Below are 19,841 nucleotides of genomic sequence, written 5' to 3'. Positions count from 1 at the left end.
TCTGTGTGTCCATCAACTTAGACATTCATGGGGGGGGTGTCTGTCTCGCTCCCCTTTCAGTTCGCTTTCCTCTGTTGAGCTAGCTAGACAAACACACACACAAACAAACAGAGTAGGGTCTGGAGCTTGGGGCCTCTTTCCAAATGCGACCCTCTCTGCTGCTTTGGCCCTGCCTGGGTGGCTAAAGAAAGGGTGGATGGGCAACAAAAGGCTCTGTCCTTTCCGCCCTGCCCCTCAAGGTTATGGGTGATGTCCAAATTTAAGGCAGAAGTTCAAAGGCAGCAAACAAAGAGGAAACCCGACATCTTTCTTTTCCCAAAGGGAAACCGCTGCCCCAGCTGGGAGCTGGAGAGAAAGCTCACTGGGCTCCCAGAGTCTGGTCTGACTTGGAGCCCAGACTGACCTTCCCCCTGTTAGAGGGATCCACAGGGCAGTACAGAGGGGTTTCACCCCAGTCTCCAGCCCTGAGGAGAGCAAGAAGAGCCTAGGGTAAAACCCACTGGCCACTCCAGGCCCAAGGATTTCTCCAGGGCTGAGAATGAAGTCTCCCTTAGGGCCTGAGATAACCCATCCCTAGGACCCTACTTTCCAGAGGGACATGGTCAACCATCTTGGCTTCCTAAGCTTGGCTTCTACTGTATCCAAATTCTGATTCAATCACCTCTTCATTCTCTAGAAAGGGAATGGTGGTGGTAACTTGTCCCTTTGCCAGTAAAAGGATGTCAAAGGAAGGGAGACATTTGGCAGGGAAAGAAGAGCAGGGAGAGGAATGTCACACCACAACCCATCACTCAAGTTTCCTCCGTCTTTATTTTCCTTGTGTCTTGTTGTCTGTGTGCATCCTGCAATGTATATGGTGGGCAATGTCCGAGAACAGGCAACACTCCCATTACAAACAGAGACACCAGACATTTCTTAACAGTGGGAGGCAGAACAGATTCAAAGGGAGGGTGCCTGGTTCCAGGTCCTAACCAGCTGCACTGCTTTCCAAAACCCAGAAGAAATCAACTAATGGCCAAAAAAAGTATTGAAACAAATTAGGTTATGGTTCCTTTATTTACAAGTCATTTGAACACCATCCCTGTATGAAGCGTACATTCAAATATTCTTAGCAGTGAGCGAGTTTAACCGTGGAACACTGTAAACAGATAGAGCCTTTAAATATTTTCCTCCTCCTCCCACCCTCTACATTGCATCTTTTAAAATTCACTTTGGTTCCTTCAGGGAAATATATATATATATATATATAATATTTATCTTTTAAAATAATTCCAAATCACTCTCAGGGTCTTGGAAGGTCACCAGAAGCTTCCAAGCCTAGTTCTGAGCCAATGAGGGCAGAGTTCGGCACCGGAACTGTGGATTGTGGGGGACTCCAGCCCCTTGTAGCCATAGTCATGGACCCACTGGCCAGGCCCACTGCTATGCTGCCTGACACAGAGCAAATCCAAGTTTCATTAAATGTGGTGGAGACTTTACCAGACTGCTGCACTCCACAGGCATTTCCTGCAGAGATTGAGAGGCCAGCGGCCTGGGCAGAGCCTCTGGATTTTTCAGTCTTCCACCTCGGGGGAAACCTGCAGCGTTTGGACCAGGCTCTGGGCCTGAGTGGCAAACTGGAATGAAGACTCCTCATTTGGGAGGAAGAAAATCCAGGTGGGCTCTAGGAGGTGGTCGCTAGGGGCTTAGGATGGTACTGTGAAGTGAGTAGCTAAGAGGGGAGAAACATCACTGCCACCTGGAGAGTAGATTTCTCTTCCCTGAAGAATCATCTGAAGTCTTTTCTCACCTCACAGTCACCTCTTAGTCCAGCTGCCTTTCACATGGCCTTTGGAAAGCAACCCCCTTTCTCTGCATCTAGAAGTCCTCCCCTCTTCTCCTGCTCTTGTCCCCAAGTGCAAAGGAGCCCAGAGAGGACATAGCTTCTTGACTTTGGAGTCCTGGGGGTAGGCAGGCTCTGTGTGGAGGGTCCTGGGAAAGTAGACCCCAGGGGGTCTTGGCAGGGGGCCCAGTCCCCCCAGTGGAGACCACACCCAGCCTCTGAATAGTCTGCAGACTCTCAGAATGAGCCAGCAGGGGTCCCAACCATTCATTCTAGTTGATGCACAACTCTCAGAATCCAATTAGTAATAGGAATCTTAACCACTGAGATCTTGACCAAGAATCCCAGCATTCCCTTGTTGGGGTATCTCCATATAGCCTCCTCTGTCTTGTACACCTCCTTTTTTTCCCCCAAAAGTCACCATGTGGCTTGACCTTGTCAAGGGCAAAATCTGCATATTACCTTCCGTGTCTGAAACCCCCCACCCAATTCCAGCCCACAAGAGCCTTAGAGGAGCGGATTAGCTGAGTAGTACTGTAAACGGTCCCTGTTGATTTTTTTTTCCTTCATCCTTCTGTTCTGAAACCAGATTTTGACTTGACGGTCGGTGAGGTTGAGCATGCGGGACAGTTGCAGGCGTTTCTCTTTGTTAATGTAGACGCTAAAAAAGAATTCCCGCTCCAGCTCGCGGATTTGGTATTTGGTATAGGGACAGCGCTTTTTTCGGGTACGTTGGCCACCTATGGAAGGAGAAAGACAGGGGGGTGAGCCAAGCATGGAGGCTACAACTCATCTCCCCCCCCAAAAAAAAACCCCAAGTTGAGGAAAAAGGCTAGCCACAGCCAGTGGAGACCCCACCAAGCTTCTTTTGGGTCCCTCTAGTCCCCTGCCCTTAGACTCCTCCTGCGAGCTGGGGACGAGCTGCTGTCGGAGCTCAGCCTCAAATAAAATCCAGCTCCTTAGATAGGCCCCGGGGGAAGGTGTTCTGGCTGCCCCCGAGCAGAAGGGAAGGCTCCTTATAGCAACAGGCGGGTTTGCTCTGCCTAAACCGCTTTGAAAGCAGCCGAGTGGGGGGGGTTCCTGGCTGCCTCTCGCCCTGCCAGACTAAACAAACAGCCGCCTACGGACATTTCACCTTCAGCACCTGGGCCGCCTGTTGCCGAAGCAGTAAAGGAGCCCAGGTCCCAGGCTTTTTCGTGGTGACTATGATTCTGATCTTGTTAACTTGTGGGGCGGCTGCAGGGTCTTTGTCAGCCTCCAGACGGGTCATCAGCTCCAGCCTCCCGAACAACCTCTCCACCAGCCTGGTGGGAGGGGGGGTGTCAGCCGAAGACCCCAGCCCTATCGCCACACAGCTAACGGGGAAGGGGGGGGCTCGGCAGGGCTGGGGTGCTGTTTTAGTAAGGCGGGGGACAGAGTGGCTTCTTGAAGCCACAGGCAAGATCGACTTGCTCCCCCCCCTTTAAAGAAAGAAAGAAGAAAAAAACCAACCCCACAAGACCAAGAAAAAAAAATGCGTTTGACAGATTTAATAACAATTGTGACTAACATGAGTTGGACAGAAGGCAGCACGTAATTGCCACCGCGCCAGAGGAAAATGGCTTCCTTTGGACAAAAAGGCCAACTTTAGGTTAATTTGTTTCTTTTAATATATTGCTGGAGCTAAGCGGGCTACTTTATCTGTGAAATGCGCTCGGAGCGCCATCGTTAACCCGCGATGCCTTTGAATGCCAGCCGGGCCTGGAGTCCCCGGCGCAACACATGGCTTTTATAAAAATCTCCGGATTACCTCGCTATCAAAGGCTCCTGAAGCCCTTGTAGGGGGAATTTACAGGCGCCCACCTCCGGCTCCCCAGCCTGGAGCTGGCCCCGAGCGGGACCGAGCTGTCGGATTTGGGAGCTGAGAAGGAGGGGGAGAAAAAAAAAGGGGGAAGAAGAAGAAGGGAAAAAAAAAAAGGAGTTGTGCTTTTTTTTTTCTTCTTTGCAGGCATGCTTTGGCCGGTGGGTATTTCACGGCCAATTTCAGCACTCGCCACGTGATCCCGCCTTTTATAACAAAGTTTTGTTGGGGAAAACCTAAAGGCCCTTCATAAACCTTATATGCTTATAAAACAGCATATAAAAATTTAACAGCGGTGCTGGGCTAGATTTCCAACTCCCCTTTCATAAAGCGCAGGGCGCGCTGCCTTTATACGTACTGGAGCCGCCGGCCTTGTCCTCAGTGTGGCCGGAAGACGACTCGGGGCTGCTACTGCTCTCGGGGCGCCGCCGCCGCTCCTTCTCCTCCGCCGCCGCCGCCGCCGCCGCCGCCTCCCGGCAGCCACCGCCGCCGCCGCCGCCGCCGCCGCCGCCGTCCGAACTTGAAGTTGCCGGCGCGCCCGCCGCCGCCGCGGAGGTCGCCGTGGCCGCTGGGGGCCCTTTCTCGGCGCTCTTGTCCCCGGGGTAGTCGGAGGAGGCGAGGTTTTCCGGGGTGCCGTAGGCCGTCTCGAAAAACTGGTCGAAAGCCTGCGGCAGGACGCCGTTCCTACCCACCGTGCTATAGAAATTGGAGGAGACGGCGGGGGTGGGGTGGTGGTAGACGTTGGCCGAGCTCTTGGCCAGCACGTCGCCAGGCACGCCGGCCGCGCTGGGCGCCTGCAGGCAGTCTCTGTGCACGAGCTCCTCCGCAGAGTAGCAGTGAGCCAGATTGCCGCGGGGGTGCCATTTAGTGGCGGGCTCAATGGCGTACTCTCTGAAGGTCACTTCGCGCACGGGTTGGACCTGGGGCAGGTTGGAGGAGTAGGAGTATGTCATTGGGCGCGAAGACGGGGTCTGGGGCAAAAAAGAAGGGAGGCTGGAGAAATCTGGACCCGAGACGTAGTAAGTACAACTTGGCAAATACATGTTAGAGGAGCAGGGACCACGCTCATCAAAATCCATCATTGGGCTACCTTGGGCTCTCCGCAGTAGCCGAGCTTAACATGATTCTCCACTGCAGCTGCCTCTTTGAAGCGGATCCGTGAAGTAGAAATTTGGAGACGTAAGCTGACGTGGAAATCTATCCCCATCCTTAGCAGGGAGGTGCTGGTCATGTGACCCGATGTTGAAATTGACAAGCTGCAAGCTAGTCTGGGCTTTTTTTTTTTTCTTCTCCTTCAACCCCCCCCCTTTCCTTTTTTCCCCCCTCCCCTCCCTCCTCGGCTTCCTTTCTTTGTAGCCACCTCAGGGGAAGCAACAGATCGTCACTCGGTGTTCTCACCGAAAGCACGTAATCGCCGGTGTAACTCATGTTGGCTGGGGGGCCTCCCGGCGCGGTGAGGCCGGGGTGCGCCCGCAGGCTGCTCGCTTTGGCTTTGCCGGCACGGTCCTGGCCCTCGAGTGCGCCCAGGGCGGTGAGAGAGATCAACCTCCGATGCCTCCCACCCCGTTCCTCCCCAGGGGTGAGGGATGCTATGGGCTGGGGGGGGGGCGTTGACCAGGTGGAAGCCCAGAATGGGGTGGTCGTGGTCTGAGAGTCTGTTCTCCTGAGGGCTAACGTTCGCACCTCCTCCTTCTCTGCAGCCGACCCCCCCCCCACCTTCTCCCACAGGCTTGCTCTGGGAAGCCCCTCAGCCTCAGACCCTGACTGGACCCCATTTGGGGCCAGGGTTCGCCACCGTGGATGTGCCGGTCCCGTGCTTTATCCGATTTGCACGGTGACTCGATTACACGCTCGCATTCATGGTCACTTCCGAAGCGCTTTAGTGCCTTCCGTCCCTAAACCGCCAACAGCCTGGGCGGCTTCCCCCCGCGGTTTGTCAATAATCCGCGGGGTCCGGAAGGGCCTTCGTCTCACCCGGGATCCATTTTCCCTTCCTCCTTCCATCTTGCCTCCTCACCCCACCCCCTGTTCTTGGAGAACCCCTCTCTCCCCGCTGCCTGCGGGGGTTCGGAGGGACTCCACAGAGCCAGGGGCACGCACGCTGCGCCTCTAGCTCACCGGTCAGCTGGCCTGCCTGGGTCTTCAGGAGCTGAAGAACCGGGAAACCATGCAACTGAGGCAAGCCTTGGGCTGTTTTAGAGGCGCTAACATCCGAAGAGCCTGTTCCTGGGTATGCTGCACCTTTGGGGGACCCTGCCAGGCTGCTTGCAGAGTTTCAGGACTGGGGGGGGGGGCGGGAGATGGAGGGTGGTGATAAGGAAGTGGTAATGGCCAGGCAGCTCTGGCTAAGAAAGAGGGTGAGCGGCTTCCTTGCAAAGCCTGAGAGTGAAAGCAAGGGATGAACAAGGAAGAAATCCACATAGCTCCTGTCTTTCCTGCTACTCATTCCATAGAAGGAGCCAAAGGTGGGGGTGGGGGCGGGTAGGGGAAGGGGTGCTTCCTTAACTCCCCACATCTTGGGCGACAGGGATGCCTTGTGAAGCCTGGGTTTGCGCTAAAGATGGAGTAGGAAGCTATGGCTGCTAGGATGAACCTATCCTTCGTGAAAGGAGAAAAATAAGAGAAATGAAGACAAAATAAAGCTCATCATTCTGCAGGATTGAAGAGCTATATTTGGGGGAAACGAAAGAAGGGAGAGGGCACAGAGCACAGAGCAGACAGGCAGGGCCAGAAGCAAGAAAGGGGCCCAGACCTGAGACCTCCCCACAACTCAGTTCATAGAAGGAGCTAGGGTGTCACAGAAGGAAAATAAAAAAGAGAGAAGTCCATTCCCTCCCCACCCCCATCCAGGAAATAGCCAAAAGTATTTACATATCTTGGGGAGATTTAGAGTATAAACTCTAAGATCTTTGGTATTTAAGTGTCAACATCAATTTATTTATTTATTGCTGAGCTGACCATAACTGACTCAATAACAAATTTAATCATGTATTGCACTGGAAAAAGAAATATTCTCATTATGTATTTTCTCCAAATAATAACCCACCATTCTATTTGAATACCCACTGTAAATATCAATAATAGTGAGTAATTACTATATACGGAAGTAAACTAATTTATTAGCATTAATGTTTATGTCCCTCCCTTTTTTTTTTTTTACAAGGGTTGCTTATCACAAATCAAGCTACTCAGACACATTGGTTTAATGAACTCTTTATTCAGGATTTGCTGCAAGAACTTTCATGCCCCTTGAATCCCTGAGAGCTGAACTTGAGAAATTATTTGTGCATCTTCAGCTTGACATATTTGTCCACTGTGGCTTGCACAGAGGGCAGCATCTGAAAGTCCAGTGGGTGGAAAGGTTGTTGAAGAAAAGGAGCTTTAAGACCCCTAAAGCTGGGAATCACAATGACAGGATTGTCCTGCAGGGAAACACTTCTATTTCCAGCGGCGACTAACAAGGCAAAATATTTGTTTCTCCACAGTATCTCTTTCTTGGAGACAGAATATAAGAGTGGAGGCGAGATTTCAAGCCGTAGTATTTAAGCCTTGTTTTTGACCATCTCCAATTGTCTCTCAGCAGCCCACCCAGTCCTCACCACCCCTACCCTTTAACAAAAGGAATGCAAGGAGGGTTTCAGTGACTTTGCCATAACAAAGGCGCCACCATTGCAGGGCTCGCCCCGCCCCTGGGTGAAGGCAAACAAATTCTTGCACTTGTATTAGGGCTTTTAAGACCATAATTGAACCCGGGGGCGTCTAGGAGAACCGAAAACAGTTCTAGACAGACCTGCGGTTTTATAGCAGTTTTGGCAGTCAACTTCAGCTTGTGCCTGAGCAGTGGGGCCCGAGGTGGCCCGCCGGCGGGGGGATGCCAGACCACCTCCCCTAGCTGCACACAACCCTTCTCTTAATTGGATCGGCTTCCTCTGGTGCCAGGGGAGGGGGAAGGGGTTCCTGCAGAAAGGTCTGTATGAGGTTGTGTGGTGGTGTTCATCACCATTGCCTCCTAGGTTCTCCTCGAAGGCCAAGCCGACAAGCCTTGATCCCATGGGTGTCTGTCTGTCTGCAGGAGATAGGCAAATTCCCTAGCGAGGAAAGGCTGGGGCAGAAGAAGGCACTCCAGAGAGAGGTTGGCAGAGCAGTTCCACAGGCTAGACCGAAGCCGGGTGCCCATAGGGACTTGCAGCCTGGAAGAGGGTATGAGGGGGGCGCTGCTGTGAAGATGGGCGAGGAAAAAGGCTTTTTGATGCCAGCGGAAGGGAAAACGCCCAGAGCTGCCGAATACTTTTAGTTCCCCAGCAAGAACAAGGAGGCCGCGTTCTCAGATCCCTTATCTATCAGTCTCACCAGCTTTGCCCGCTCCTGTACCCACTTGCCTAGAGTATACTGGTGGCGTGACTGCTCCTCCAGATAAGCGGCAGCGTTGCAGGGGTACGCGCCGCTCTTAGGTTCGGACCAAATCTTGGGGCAGGGGTCGGGGGGAGGAAAAGGTGGTAGAGCTGCGGATTCTTGGTTTTGACTTTGCTCTGAACCTAATTGTCTCTTCCACTTTGCAGGAGGGCCTAAAGCTGCTTTCAGCCCCACTAGGCTCTAGAAAAGACTCCACTGGGGCCAAGGCCACCCCGGAAGGCCAAGTCCGAGTTCCATGTCTTGAAGAAGCCGCGCGGCGGGCAAAGTTGTGACATTGGCCCTGGCGATTGGTTTGCCAAAAGCTGTTCTTTCTCTAGAGCTCCACAGCGTGGGGCCATCTCAAAAAACACTCCTCAGCGTATATTGCCTTTAATCGTCCACCCGGAGCCCCACGGCGGCTAATGCAAGAGGCCAAAAATGTTTGGAGGAAGAAAAACAAAGGCAGGAAGTGGCGGCGGCCTGACGGTGCGTGTGTGTCTGTAAAGAAGGGAGGGAGCCGGTTCAATCTCTTCTTGTTTTTCCGAACTTCAAGGTCTCGGCGGGCCTCCGCAGGGCACGGCCCGGGGCTCCCAAGTGCAGTGTTTCAAAGTGGCCACCGGGAGAGAAAGCGGGCGCCCCGGGCTAGCCTGGTCAGGCGGAAACGACTAACAAGGAGATTTGGTCAGGAAAACAGGCTAAGCAATTCCCAGGTTTAGTCCGATTTGGTTCTAAAGGTTGAGGCGGAGGGATGGGAGATGCAGAACACCTCGCAGGCGGAGTGAGTGTGCCCTGGCCGGCGTGACGATCCGTTGCATCCTGCGCGCTAGCCGTCTGCCTTCCAGATTATCAGAATAAAGTGAGTCCAGGCCCCTGTGCCGAATCCACTTCTTCTTGCAGTTGGAGACGTCTGCACAGTGGCGGGAGGGCGCGGGCGGGCGCTGTCTAGGCTGGGTGGCCTCTGGGTGCTCATGGCTAGCGCAGTGCGAAGCCTGGTCCCGAGGCTACAGTGCCAGGGGCGTTTCCAACACATTCAAGGGGCATTTGTGAAAAGAACCATCGCTGGATAGGCAGCTTTCTACTCTAACTGTAGAAGGGAGCGGTGAGCACCCCCAGACTCTAGGCTTTCCTGGCTTACAAGGCAACAGCTGCTCCTTGTCCCCCAAATGTGGGAATCTGAAGTTCCCGGTGCCTGTACTTGAAGCCCTTTGGAAACTCAGCATGTGGTCCACACTATGAATGCTGAACCTAGCTGTTCCAACTGACCGCTGATTGTTTCTCCTCAAACCCTTCCAGTCTGGGTTGATAGCTCCTCTTCCCTCTTGTCCCTTTCCACCCTGCCTCCCATTCCCAGGCCTCTGCTGTCCTTTCTCCTAGAATGAAGAGGAGCTGAGGTGCTTCTGGAGGATGCCTGGTACCAGGCATAGAGAAAGGGGCCTATTCAGTTTCTGATTCTCCTCCAATTTGGGCCTCATGAACTAGGTCTCTCCTGTGTGCACATGCTCCCTCCCTCTCTCCCTCTTCCCTCCCCTCCAATACCTCCTCCTCTTCTGGTGATTCAGCTTCTATTTTCTATGCCAGACAACTTAGCATAGTAGCTGATCTAAGATAGGTTTGATTCATTTCACAGACCAAATCTCATTCACAGTATTGCTCAGCAAATTACTTAAGCATCTTTAATATTGCCTCTTATTGCATTGCTGACATGAGCACTTGCTTGCCCAAATACTGCACCCAAGAAAAGACTATTGCTACCTTAGTGGCCACAATACACACAGATGGAAGAATTGGCTGGGAGGACAAGGGTGGAAATGGCCACAGAGTCCTTCCCCCAGGGGTGGAGGGCAGCTCTTCACTTGAGGAATTACTCTTTTCAAGTTGGAGGTGTCCTTCAGGGTATCTCTCCCTTCCATGTTGAGTTAGGGAGATGGATTGTCTGGGATTGCCCAAATCTTTCCATATTTGTTCTTAGGGTAGTATTTAGTCTTAGCAGATCACATCCAATCCACCATATTTTGCTTTGATTAAAAAAAACATCAGGATCATCTCTATCACAAGAGGTGTTCCTTTTGTCAAGCCACTGACTCTACCCTAAGCACAAGGACAGGTAATGCCTTGAACTTGACCTCATGGTTAGATCTTAGTCTGACTAGCAGGTCCAATAATCTTCCAATGCCTGTAAACATCTGGAAAAAGTCCATTTTCTTCCACTGGACACTGGGACATCAGGCACAGGACTCAGCTGAAGGTCTCAATTGCCCAGGCAATTTGAATATTATTTAGTGAGTCTCAAACGGATGGAAGAATGGAGGGTGTCTTTCTTTGAGGCAAATTATTTTTTATTTTTACGGTTGCCAGGTCATTCAGTAAGATTTTATTTTAGTCCCCTGCCCCACTGAGTGGGAACAAGTGGGATGGGGGAAAGTCTGAAGGGTAAAGCCCAGGTTTTCAGCTTCTGCCTTCCATTTTCCCAGCAGCTTCTGCCCAAGCTGGGTGTGTCAGCAATAAAAAGCAAGAGGGCCTTCTAACTGGAAGATTGGCTCTGGTCCTTGGTCTCATTCCTAGGCTGTGGAACTAAGGCTTAAAAGATACTCTTGTGCCCCAAGCTACAAATGCCTCTTAGGGCAGCTTAATTTTCTATTCCATGCAGGTGGAAGCTCAGATTGCAGGCTTGAGAAACTTTGCCCCCATCCAGCCCTACCCTAGAAGCCGATCCCCATTCACCTTGCTAGACAGTTCTGTGATGTTACCTATTCATGGATAATCCTGCTATATATACCCAACCCAGCCCTGCCCATAAAGTTCTAGGGTTAAGGCCCAGCTTTTTTTTTTTTTTTGACATCTCGGTTTGTCTGTCTTTTGAAAAAGGAAGATATTTTTCAGGTCCTTTCTAGTTCACCTTGGGGTGATAGGTTCAGTGACAGACTAGGTTTATGATAACAGTTCACCGTGGAGCCAGATGCTGACCTACTACAGGCATTGGCTGAGAGGCTTGTTCCTATATAGAACTCAGTGAGAGGTTCTTGGGGCCCAGGAGCCACGGGTTTTACATGGACAGAGTTTACCTCACTCTGGCAAAAAGAAGAGCACTGAGCTCTCACCAAAGACCTGCTATGCCAGCGTCTGGACTCAGGGACCCTCTGGGTTTTTTGCTACCCTATCCGATTCCCAGCCTCTGGCCCATCTTGGCCACTTGTTCCTACCGGGACCAGAACTTCGATCCAGCCACGTCTGTTCTCCTGGGTTCTTGGGCGCTCCCTCTTGCCCAGGCTAGGTCGCCGCGGGGCTCCGATGTCTCCTGCGCTGGGGCAGATCCCGATCTTCCGGGATGAGGACACAGCCTGGGCCACCTTTGGCTGTGGGATTCCTTTCCAAGAGGGCTGGGGGTAAGGAAGATGGCAATCAAGAAAGAATCCTATCTCCAGTGCTGGAGCTCAGGCGACCAGAACCCGTTTGCATCATGAATGATGGCCCAGCCAATTGTACGTCCTGTGCCTTCCTGCAATGGCTACAGAGACCGGCCCTGACCATGGAGACAGCCTCGGCGCCGAGGACTTGACCTTTACTGCTCAAGAGGACAGCGCTCTCTGAGCCACGGGGAGGGGGACGCGGCAGCCGCCGGCCTCTTCCACCCAATAGCAGCCCAGACAATCCACGCATGCTGCGCTGCTCACCCCTTGCCCCCCCTTCCATTTTGTGCAGTGTCCGCAGGCCGGCGGCCAGGAAACAAAGCCCCCAGAAGCGCCTTAACCACCTCCCGGTGAACGCCTGTCCCTAACTCCCCTGGCTGAAGGCGCAAGGGCTAAAGCCGAGCAATCTAAGACCCTCTCCCCGCCCCTCTCCTCTGGTCCTGACCCCGATCATCCTCAGTCTACACCTGGGTACTACTCCAGGTGCCAGCTCTGCCCCTGAGGGTGCTAAGTTCCTGGGCGCGGGGTCCTGACGTCCGGCTGCGGGCAGCGCGGAGCCTACATAGCCCAGCCAGGCGCTGCAGATGCTCAGGGCGCCGCCGGGCCCCAGGCTGCGTTCCCTGCCCAGGTGGAGAACGCGGCTGCTTAGCGGCGCCGGGATTGGGCCGCTCCGGTGCGCAGCGCGGCCTGCGTGCCCAGCTCCAGCTCGGCGCCTTCGGATTCATCCCACCACTCCGCTTCGGGCTCAGAAAGCGGAAGTATTTGGTAGAGAAAAACACGGTTTCTTTTCAGCCCCTCTCCAAACCCCTTTCAGAGAAAATGCTCCTGTCAAGTTTTATTTCCCGTTGCAAACCACCTTCCACGCTGCCAAGAATTAAGACCAGGAGAGATTAAATACCCGATTATTCTCTTGGGGAGGGCGGGGCGGGGCGGAGAAAGGGGCACCCGCACAAAACCTTCGTTTGAATCGGCTGGTGCTCCTCAAATAGCGCCTACTGAGCCCGGCGAAGCCCCTCTCGGCCTGCGGTGACGTCAGCTTGTAGCTTGGGGCGACTCACCGCGCGGGTCCCCAGCCCTCCAGCATCCACCGAGCGCGGCCCTGGACCTCGGGGTTCCGCGGCCTTGACCTCCGCCTTTGCCGCGATCTTGCCTTAGGCCTCTGACCGGCCTTCTAGCCGTCGGAGTGAGGCCGGCTGTAAGGTTATGAGCCTCCATTTTGAGTAGGGGGTTCCTGTGGAAGCGTCTAGGATTTGGGGTCGCGCCTCTGTCCCCAAGGGGTTCGACATCAGGAGGCCCTGATAATCCACGGCAGAGCTTCTGTCACTCGTCCGCACCCTCGCAGATGGGGGAGGCCCGTGCCACCACACCGCCTCTCACAAAGGTTTGAAATTTTCAGACACCCGTCCTAATTACTTCTGCCTGGTAGATCCAGCTCTTCAGGCGTGCAGCAGGCCCGATCAGAAATGAAATCAACTGCGGCGAGGTCTTGGCTGCCTTCACAGAGGCGTTTTTCTGCATTAGCGTCTTTTTCTTCCCTTTCCCACATCATGATATTTTTAAATAACAAGCACCGCTCTGGCATTCGTCGATGCTAGGTAGATAGATGCACAAGCACTGAGTGGATATTCTCATAAAGAACGAAGCAGGCTGTTGTTTACCCAGCGGCCATGCAGATGAAAACTTAATTAGCGTGCCTGTCCTAAACCGAAGCATAAATCTGCGCGAGGCCTTTGGGACAACGCTACATCTTTGCTTATGAAAAATGGGAGGCGAGCGACTTGCTACACATTTCTCTGATTCTCCAGGTCTTGGGCTGCTGACACGCATTCGATCAAGTTTAAAGGAATGTGCATAAATCAACAATCCCCTAGCGTCTCCCTGCTAGAGATCCGCAATTCCAGAAGGGCGCCTCTGAACCCCCCAGGTCTGGGGCTTGGCAGTCCAGGGCTACCTTCCTTTCCCGGTTTCTAAACTCAAAGTGACAGACTGAGACACCGCATCTTCACCCGACTCACCAAACACAAACAGCAGAGTGTAATCTGCACGTTTATATTAAGCAGAGAAATCTGGTGGTTAACTATGCACACACAAACATATTACCTTAAGCTAGCTTTCCCTGCCTCCCCGTACATCTCCAAGAAAAGAGTTTGATTAGGCTGGATTTAAAAACAAAACAGTACAATAATTTTCCTTTTGCTTTCCTTAAAATTTGTTTCTTTGCTTCTCCATTGAAAAATTAAATTGAATGGCTTCAGCTCTGCATCATGCACAGTGTGAAATGCACAATTACATTTTACAATCATCCACATAAAATAAGTTAATGTGACAATATTAAAGTAGATGGAAAAAATTAAAGTCCCATATTTCTATTTCTTTCCAGAAGACTTTTTTTTTAGGGAAAAAAAAAAGTTGAATCAGGGTTTCAAGAACACTATCTCTGGGTTCCATGTCTGGCATTATCATTTCTATTTTCCAGGGTGGTATCTTCCTGGCTGTCTTTGTTCTAAAGGTTTTTATGCTGATTGCTAGCTAGGCATTAAGGAGCCATCATAATCCATGTCTGCCTCAGCTTATCTGGTAGATTCATGGACATTTTAAATCAGAAGGGAGTTAGGGTAGATTGACACCATCAACAACCATTTTAGAATTGGGTAGTTTTTTGGGGGGGAATTGACATATTTTCTGTCATTACAATTTCAAAAATTGGAGAGAGGAAAAAAAGCTTACTACTTTACCCAGGGTTCCTGCCGTGGTGAGGGTGGTGTTCCGGAGCAGAGCTGCTGCTGGTCTCTGTCCTAGGCCCTGAGGCTCAGAATACTGCTTACATAGATGTACATATATATATGTATGTGTACATATATATGTATTTATATGCTCCCACCACCACCAACAGAAGAGTTCCCTTAGGAGCATTTCTTAAACACACTGTGTGATCCAGCTTTGAGGGGATTTTTCCACCACTTTAAACATTTTGGGAGATCTTTACTTTGCTTGATGGTAACTCATTTAGAAATGGAGTTGTGGAACAAGATGTGAAAAAGTAAATCTGAAGCAACAGTCATTTGTTTTCACAAGTGGAATAAAAATTCTCAGGGCAGTAAAATATGATTGCACTTCACAAGACCATTTGATAAGTATGTTTCATGGATATTCCTTTTTGTTTTTGCTGTTTGAAATAGCTTTATACTCTTTGCATCATTCTTCATCTATAAGGAAAGTTTCAGTCTTCAGGCAAAATTTCCATTAGCCAGGTTTAAACCAATCAATATTTTCCATCAAGTGACAAATATGGTTCTTCTATTCACTATTATTGTCTTCTAACATAAAGATCAAATTAATATGCATCTGAAAATTCTGCATCCCAAAGCTATTGGTTCTACCAACATTTTAATACATGTGTGCACAGCATGGGTTTGACAAAAAGTTATGTGTATATAAAATACATAAACATACATATGTATTATTTATGACTTTGAACACATCACCTAATGTGTTGTTAGGGGTCAATAAACAGTAGCTATAATACTTATTATTATTATAGTTTTGACGGTGGTTGTTAGTATTAACATACTTATTTCTCCCACAAATCAAATGGCAGATTCAAAAGCATCAGTATTAGATTGCACATTCCCCCCCCCCCAGAGCAGCACTCAACTCTGAAATATCCAGGGTAACTCTCCTTCTACATCCACATTATGGTCATTTTATAGATATGAGATATTTAAGTTTTCCTTACTGAGCTCTCAAGAAATAGGATTCTTTGATTTTAAGTGTAATTCTAGGACTCTAAAGTTAGGAAGGTATTTGAAACATTATATTCACCATGCAGACTCCTTATAGCTCTAATTAAGGTGGTAGACCACCAAGGAGGGAGAGAGCTAGGAAAGAATGGTTGTTTAAGAACATGTCTTAGACTGTACCAAAATTGTACAGCTTTAAAGCAGATCTGCAGAAATCTGATGCAGAGCGAGCTGCTGTAAGAACAAATTAAACTTGGCCATTAAAAAAAAGGAACAAATTTTCATCATGTAAAGTACATTTTGTACCTTAACTCTAGGAATCACCTTAAATTATAATGTCTTCAGTCATCAGCAATTAATGATACTATCTATACCTGTACAAATTGTACAAATATACACACAAGCACACACAAGCACAGATATGCAAATGTATACATGTATACACATATATGATATATATCCACATATATACAAGCACATGTATAATTTACATATTTTCAAATTGGCTCCATTTGGAGCCTAAGAAACCAGTATTAATTCTCTAATACAAGTCAAGGAGGTAAGAGCTCTAGATTTCCTTGAAGCTAAAGAATTACAAGGAGGCTTGTCAACACAAGGTGGCGCCCTTGATCTACTAATCCAGCAGAGGCCAATTCATGAGCTGTCAAAAGTCAAGGTCACAAATTGTCTTTTTTTTCCCCCCAAGGTCAAGGTTTAAGGCCTTTCCTAGTCCTGTCATTTCAACAAATATCAAAACCTGCCCTTTCAAACACATGACTACCCAACAGCAGATTTTAAAATACAACAGCCTAGGCACTGCTCATACTAAACAACTGGTTTTCATTTTCCACAGGGGAGCCTGGGAATTTATCCTATCTCTTCCTCCTTTCTTTTCTGTTCCTTGCAAAATACCTGACACTTTCATCTCCTTGAAGCATTCTTATTTTTTAAATAATTTTGCTTCTGAAGGATTTTCTCTGTTCTTAAAAAGTTCAAATTTTTCTTAAAAAAGCAAATAACAATAATGGAAAAGAATGGTCCTTGGTTTGTATAAGACAAACCTACTCCTTTTCTTTTTGTATGGCGCACATTTAATATCAGAAAGTAAGAAGTATTTCTTTTGGATTTTAATGGCAGTAACTATTTTATTAACAGAATTAATACCACTATATCACTATCTACAGGTCTAACATTTTCATGTTTAGTGGAAATATTTTTAAAAAGCAAGTGCACAAATACATTTCACAGTGTGCTGAATGTCTTTATTTACAAAATAGCATTTTATGGTGAATATGAACAAAACGAATGTGCGAGTTGCAATAATTGCTTGATTTAAAATGTACTGTGAAGATGAATCCCTAAACTTTCTAATGCGGTCTCATAATACAATAAACAAGGCAAAGTAGTAATCCCCTAAAAGATCAAAATATAGAATGTGGACATTAAATATTTCAGAGAAATTGATTTACACTTTGAGTTTTCTCTCTTTCTCTCTTTTTTAAAGGAAAACAAATTCTCCAGCAAAGTGTCTCGCAAATACTGGGAAATGTCTATTTAAATTTTTAAAAATGAACTGCATTTTCCAACCAAAGCCCAACATGTTAAACGGAAAGATTTCACATTAAAGTGAATCCTGAACATTATTTGGTGATTTAAAATGTTTTTAATGATATCCAATCCCTTGGAAGATCTCTGATCTTGGGGTACTCCAAATGCCACAAATATACTTCTTAAAGTAATTGGAAATTACTGTGGGAAATTCATTAGCAGTATAGGGTTCTCTTTTAGCCTTAATGGTTTAGCCTGCCGTATTTGCTATCAACTGATCCTCAGAAGATCTCTCTGTTCTTTCTCCCTTCATAATAAGTAGTTCGAGATCATTATTTCATTACCTTCTCTTCCCCCCTCTAAATCTAGACATGAAACTTTTTTTTTCAGAACACACAATGTTAGGAATTTCACTAAGATTTACCTGAGCAGGCATTTAACATGCAAAGGGGACTCCGACCTAAGAAGGACAAGCAGATGTTTAAAACAGCCACTTGCTTTTGGAACCAACTTCCAGATTATTTACCATCTAACACAGTATCCTAAAATATAACAGTCACATAAATACTTACAAGATTTTAGTAAATTCGTAAGGAATCTGAAATTTCGTATCTGGGGGTTGATGTTTTGACTCTAGAGTTTGTCATTTAATGATCTGGTAGGGTAGGCAGAAGAATTGGTAGTCTTTATCATTTCTTAAAGTATTTAAAAAGTTGTAGGTTCCATTAAAGAGAAAGAAATTCCTCCTTAGGAGAGCAAAAAACCCAGTGTCTCTCTTTCCAACTCTTCAATTATTATTAAGCATCGTTATCATTATGTGAGCAAAGCAACGAGTTCTGAAGCATTTCTCCAAGTTGCCCTCCGCTCTAGTTTTTAAATCCATTAACTGGTGGTCTTCAGTTTGTTGATAACTTTTTTCTCTTTGACCCTCCTGTTCTGGAACCAGATTGTGACCTGCCGCTCTGAGAGGTTCGTCGTGGCTGATATCCTCCTCCGTTTGTCCTTGGTAATGAATTTGTTCGTGGCGTATTCCCGTTCAAGTTCTTTTAATTGCACCTTGGTGTAGGGCACCCGTTTCTTTCTTCCTCTCCTATAAGAGCTGGCATCCGAGGGGTGAGAAACCACGTCTGGAAGATAAGGGAGAAGGCAAGTTACACAGGGAGCAGACTGGAGATAGGACACAGGCGACAACTCAACCTGAGCCACCCGCCTTGCAGCGCCTGGTTGTTCTTTGCCACGAGTTGTACAGTCCGGCTTTCTGCCAAAGTCTGGTGGGTTCCTGTGGAAGATGGCTAGTTTTACACTGAAATGAAGTTGCCCACACTTCAAAGTACCGTCCCAATTGGTTATCCCGCATGTAAAGCGCGCCTGAGTTCCCTGCATCGCCTAGGCTCGAGGCCCAACACTTCTGTGCCTGGCGCCTCTGGGCAGCCCCAACACTCGCTTCTTCTACAATGATTTTTTTTTCCTTTTTTTTTTTTTTTTTTTTTTTTAAGGGATCGAACTGGGGCAATCTGGCGAGCCAAATATCAGGTCAATTTTCAGCTTTAAGTCATTGTCAAGGGCTGGGGAGGGCGGGGCGCAGAGGGAGATGGAAGCTAGCTGGGGTCCCCACATGCTCCCTCCCAGCCACCCCTCACCCAGGAAGGGCCAGGGGCCAACTCAACTGAGGGCACTGTGGACAGCGCCAGCCAGGCGGGGTCAGGCTCCCAGGGGTGCAATGCCGCTAGGGCAAGCCAGGCCAGGAAAAAAAGAGCAGGAAGGGGCACCCGAGTGACCCCGAGTGTGAGCGGAGGAGAAGCTGGAGCAGAGTGTGAAGACCGGGTCTGGAAAGGGGGCGCCATTTACCGGGCAGAGTGGACTTCCAGAGGTGGGGAGGCTGCGCCTGCTCTTTGGGGCAGTACATTTGGCCGTTCCAGCCGTTGGGCAGCGCCCAGGGTTGGTAGCTTTCCATGGGAAGACCCAGGGGTTCGTGGCGCGACTCGCCGGGGCCCCCGAGCCCCGGCACCACCGGCATATCCAGGTAGCCAGGCACTGGCTGGTGGTGGTGGTAAGGCCCGGTTGCGTAGCCCTGGTGGTAGAAGGCGAACTCCTTAGCGCGGGAGCTGAACTCCTCGGCCGCGGGGCCGGCCGTGTCCATGTACTTGTCCGCGAAGGCGGCGGCCGCGGCGGCCGAGGCGGGCTGTGCGCACGACTTGATGGCGTTGGGGTGCGGGCCCATGCGGGCGCACGGATAATAGCCGCTGCCGAAATAGCCATAGGGCAGCGCCGCCGGCCCCGACGAACTCTGCGCCGCGGCCGAGCAGGGGCTGCACTGCTTGGCGGCCTCGGCGCCCGCGGGACCCGCCGGGCCCGGGCCTCCCGAGGACGACGCGGCGGCGGCGGCGGCGGCAGCGGCGGCGGCAGCGGCAGCGGCGGCGGCGGCCGACGGGGGCGCCTCCCCCGGCGCGCTACTGTAGGCGGCCGCGGCGCTCGGCGCCAGGGGTGCCGGGTGCGCCATCAGGTTGCGGCATTGGTTGGCTGCGGCCGCCGCGGCCGCCGCTGCGGCGGCTGCCACCGAAAAGTTGCCCCCCGCGGCCGCAGCCGCTGGGTGGGGGAAGCCCCCGCCCCCGGCCCCAGCCGCCGCCGCGGCCGCGGCCGCCGCTGCTGCCGCCGCCGCCCCTTCCATGTTCTTGTTGAGCTCGTCGGCCACCAGGCCGCCGCCGTTGTCGTAGAGAAACATGACGGTGGGCTCGATCCAACGGGGGTGGAGGAGCACGGAGGCTGTCATAGCCCGAGCCGCATGGAGAAGACCCCAGTGGCGCTGTTTTAAAAAGCCCCCAAGAAGTGAAGAGCGCGCGGCGCGGGGCCGGGGCCCGAGCGAGGGGGGCGGATCGCGCCCCGCGGGGTCGCGCCAGGCGGCCGCCCATTGGCCCGCCCCCCCTGCTCCGCCCACGGCGTATGCAAAGCGGGCGGCTCCAACCCCGCTCGGCTCGGTGCACCCGCGGTCCCCGCCGCCGCCCGCGCGGTCCCCAGCGCCAGCGCCAGCGCCAGCGCCCGCCGCGCGGCCAGGCACAGTTCACCCAGGGGAGAGGCGGGGAGGGAGGCGGGTG

General features: G+C 50.7%; 2 protein-coding genes and 1 long non-coding RNA gene across 3 annotated transcripts; 1 reads left to right on the top strand and 2 right to left on the bottom strand.

Moving 5' to 3' along the window:
- Window positions 1-822: 822 nt before the first annotated feature.
- Hoxa11 (homeobox A11) lies at window positions 823-4,833 on the bottom strand. Its single transcript, XM_069996033.1, has 2 exons — window positions 4,021-4,833; window positions 823-2,562 (listed from the first exon to the last, which is right to left on the bottom strand). Exons 1-2 carry the CDS (start codon window positions 4,742-4,744, stop codon window positions 2,330-2,332), a joined length of 957 nt encoding a protein of 318 aa, XP_069852134.1. The 5' UTR covers window positions 4,745-4,833; the 3' UTR covers window positions 823-2,329.
- Window positions 4,188-8,938, top strand: LOC138809476 (uncharacterized). The gene is made up of 2 exons (XR_011366870.1): window positions 4,188-5,892; window positions 8,222-8,938. It is a non-coding gene; the product is annotated as an uncharacterized lncRNA (long non-coding RNA).
- Window positions 8,939-14,610: 5,672 nt separating this feature from the next.
- On the bottom strand, window positions 14,611-19,625 carry Hoxa13 (homeobox A13). Its single transcript, XM_069997234.1, has 2 exons — window positions 18,598-19,625; window positions 14,611-17,876 (listed from the first exon to the last, which is right to left on the bottom strand). Exons 1-2 carry the CDS (start codon window positions 19,517-19,519, stop codon window positions 17,632-17,634), a joined length of 1,167 nt encoding a protein of 388 aa, XP_069853335.1. The 5' UTR covers window positions 19,520-19,625; the 3' UTR covers window positions 14,611-17,631.
- Between the last annotated feature and the right edge of the window lie 216 nt (window positions 19,626-19,841).

Source organism: Dipodomys merriami, unplaced genomic scaffold (assembly GCF_024711535.1).
Source record: "Dipodomys merriami isolate MVZ:Mamm:240054 unplaced genomic scaffold, mDipMer1.0.p SCAF_5, whole genome shotgun sequence".
Lineage (NCBI taxonomy): Eukaryota > Metazoa > Chordata > Mammalia > Rodentia > Heteromyidae > Dipodomys > Dipodomys merriami.
This window is presented reverse-complemented; position numbering and strand designations above follow the sequence as displayed.

Coding starts and splice junctions, on each gene's coding strand:
- Hoxa11 (XM_069996033.1), bottom strand. CDS start 4,744: ATGATGGATTTTGATGAGCGTGGTCCCTGCTCCTCTAACATGTATTTG. Junction 2,563..4,020: donor GGACAAGGCCGGCGGCTCCA/GTACGTATAAAG, acceptor CTCCTTCCATAG/GTGGCCAACGTACCCGAAAA.
- Hoxa13 (XM_069997234.1), bottom strand. CDS start 19,519: ATGACAGCCTCCGTGCTCCTCCACCCCCGTTGGATCGAGCCCACCGTC. Junction 17,877..18,597: donor CTGGAAGTCCACTCTGCCCG/GTAAATGGCGCC, acceptor CTTATCTTCCAG/ACGTGGTTTCTCACCCCTCG.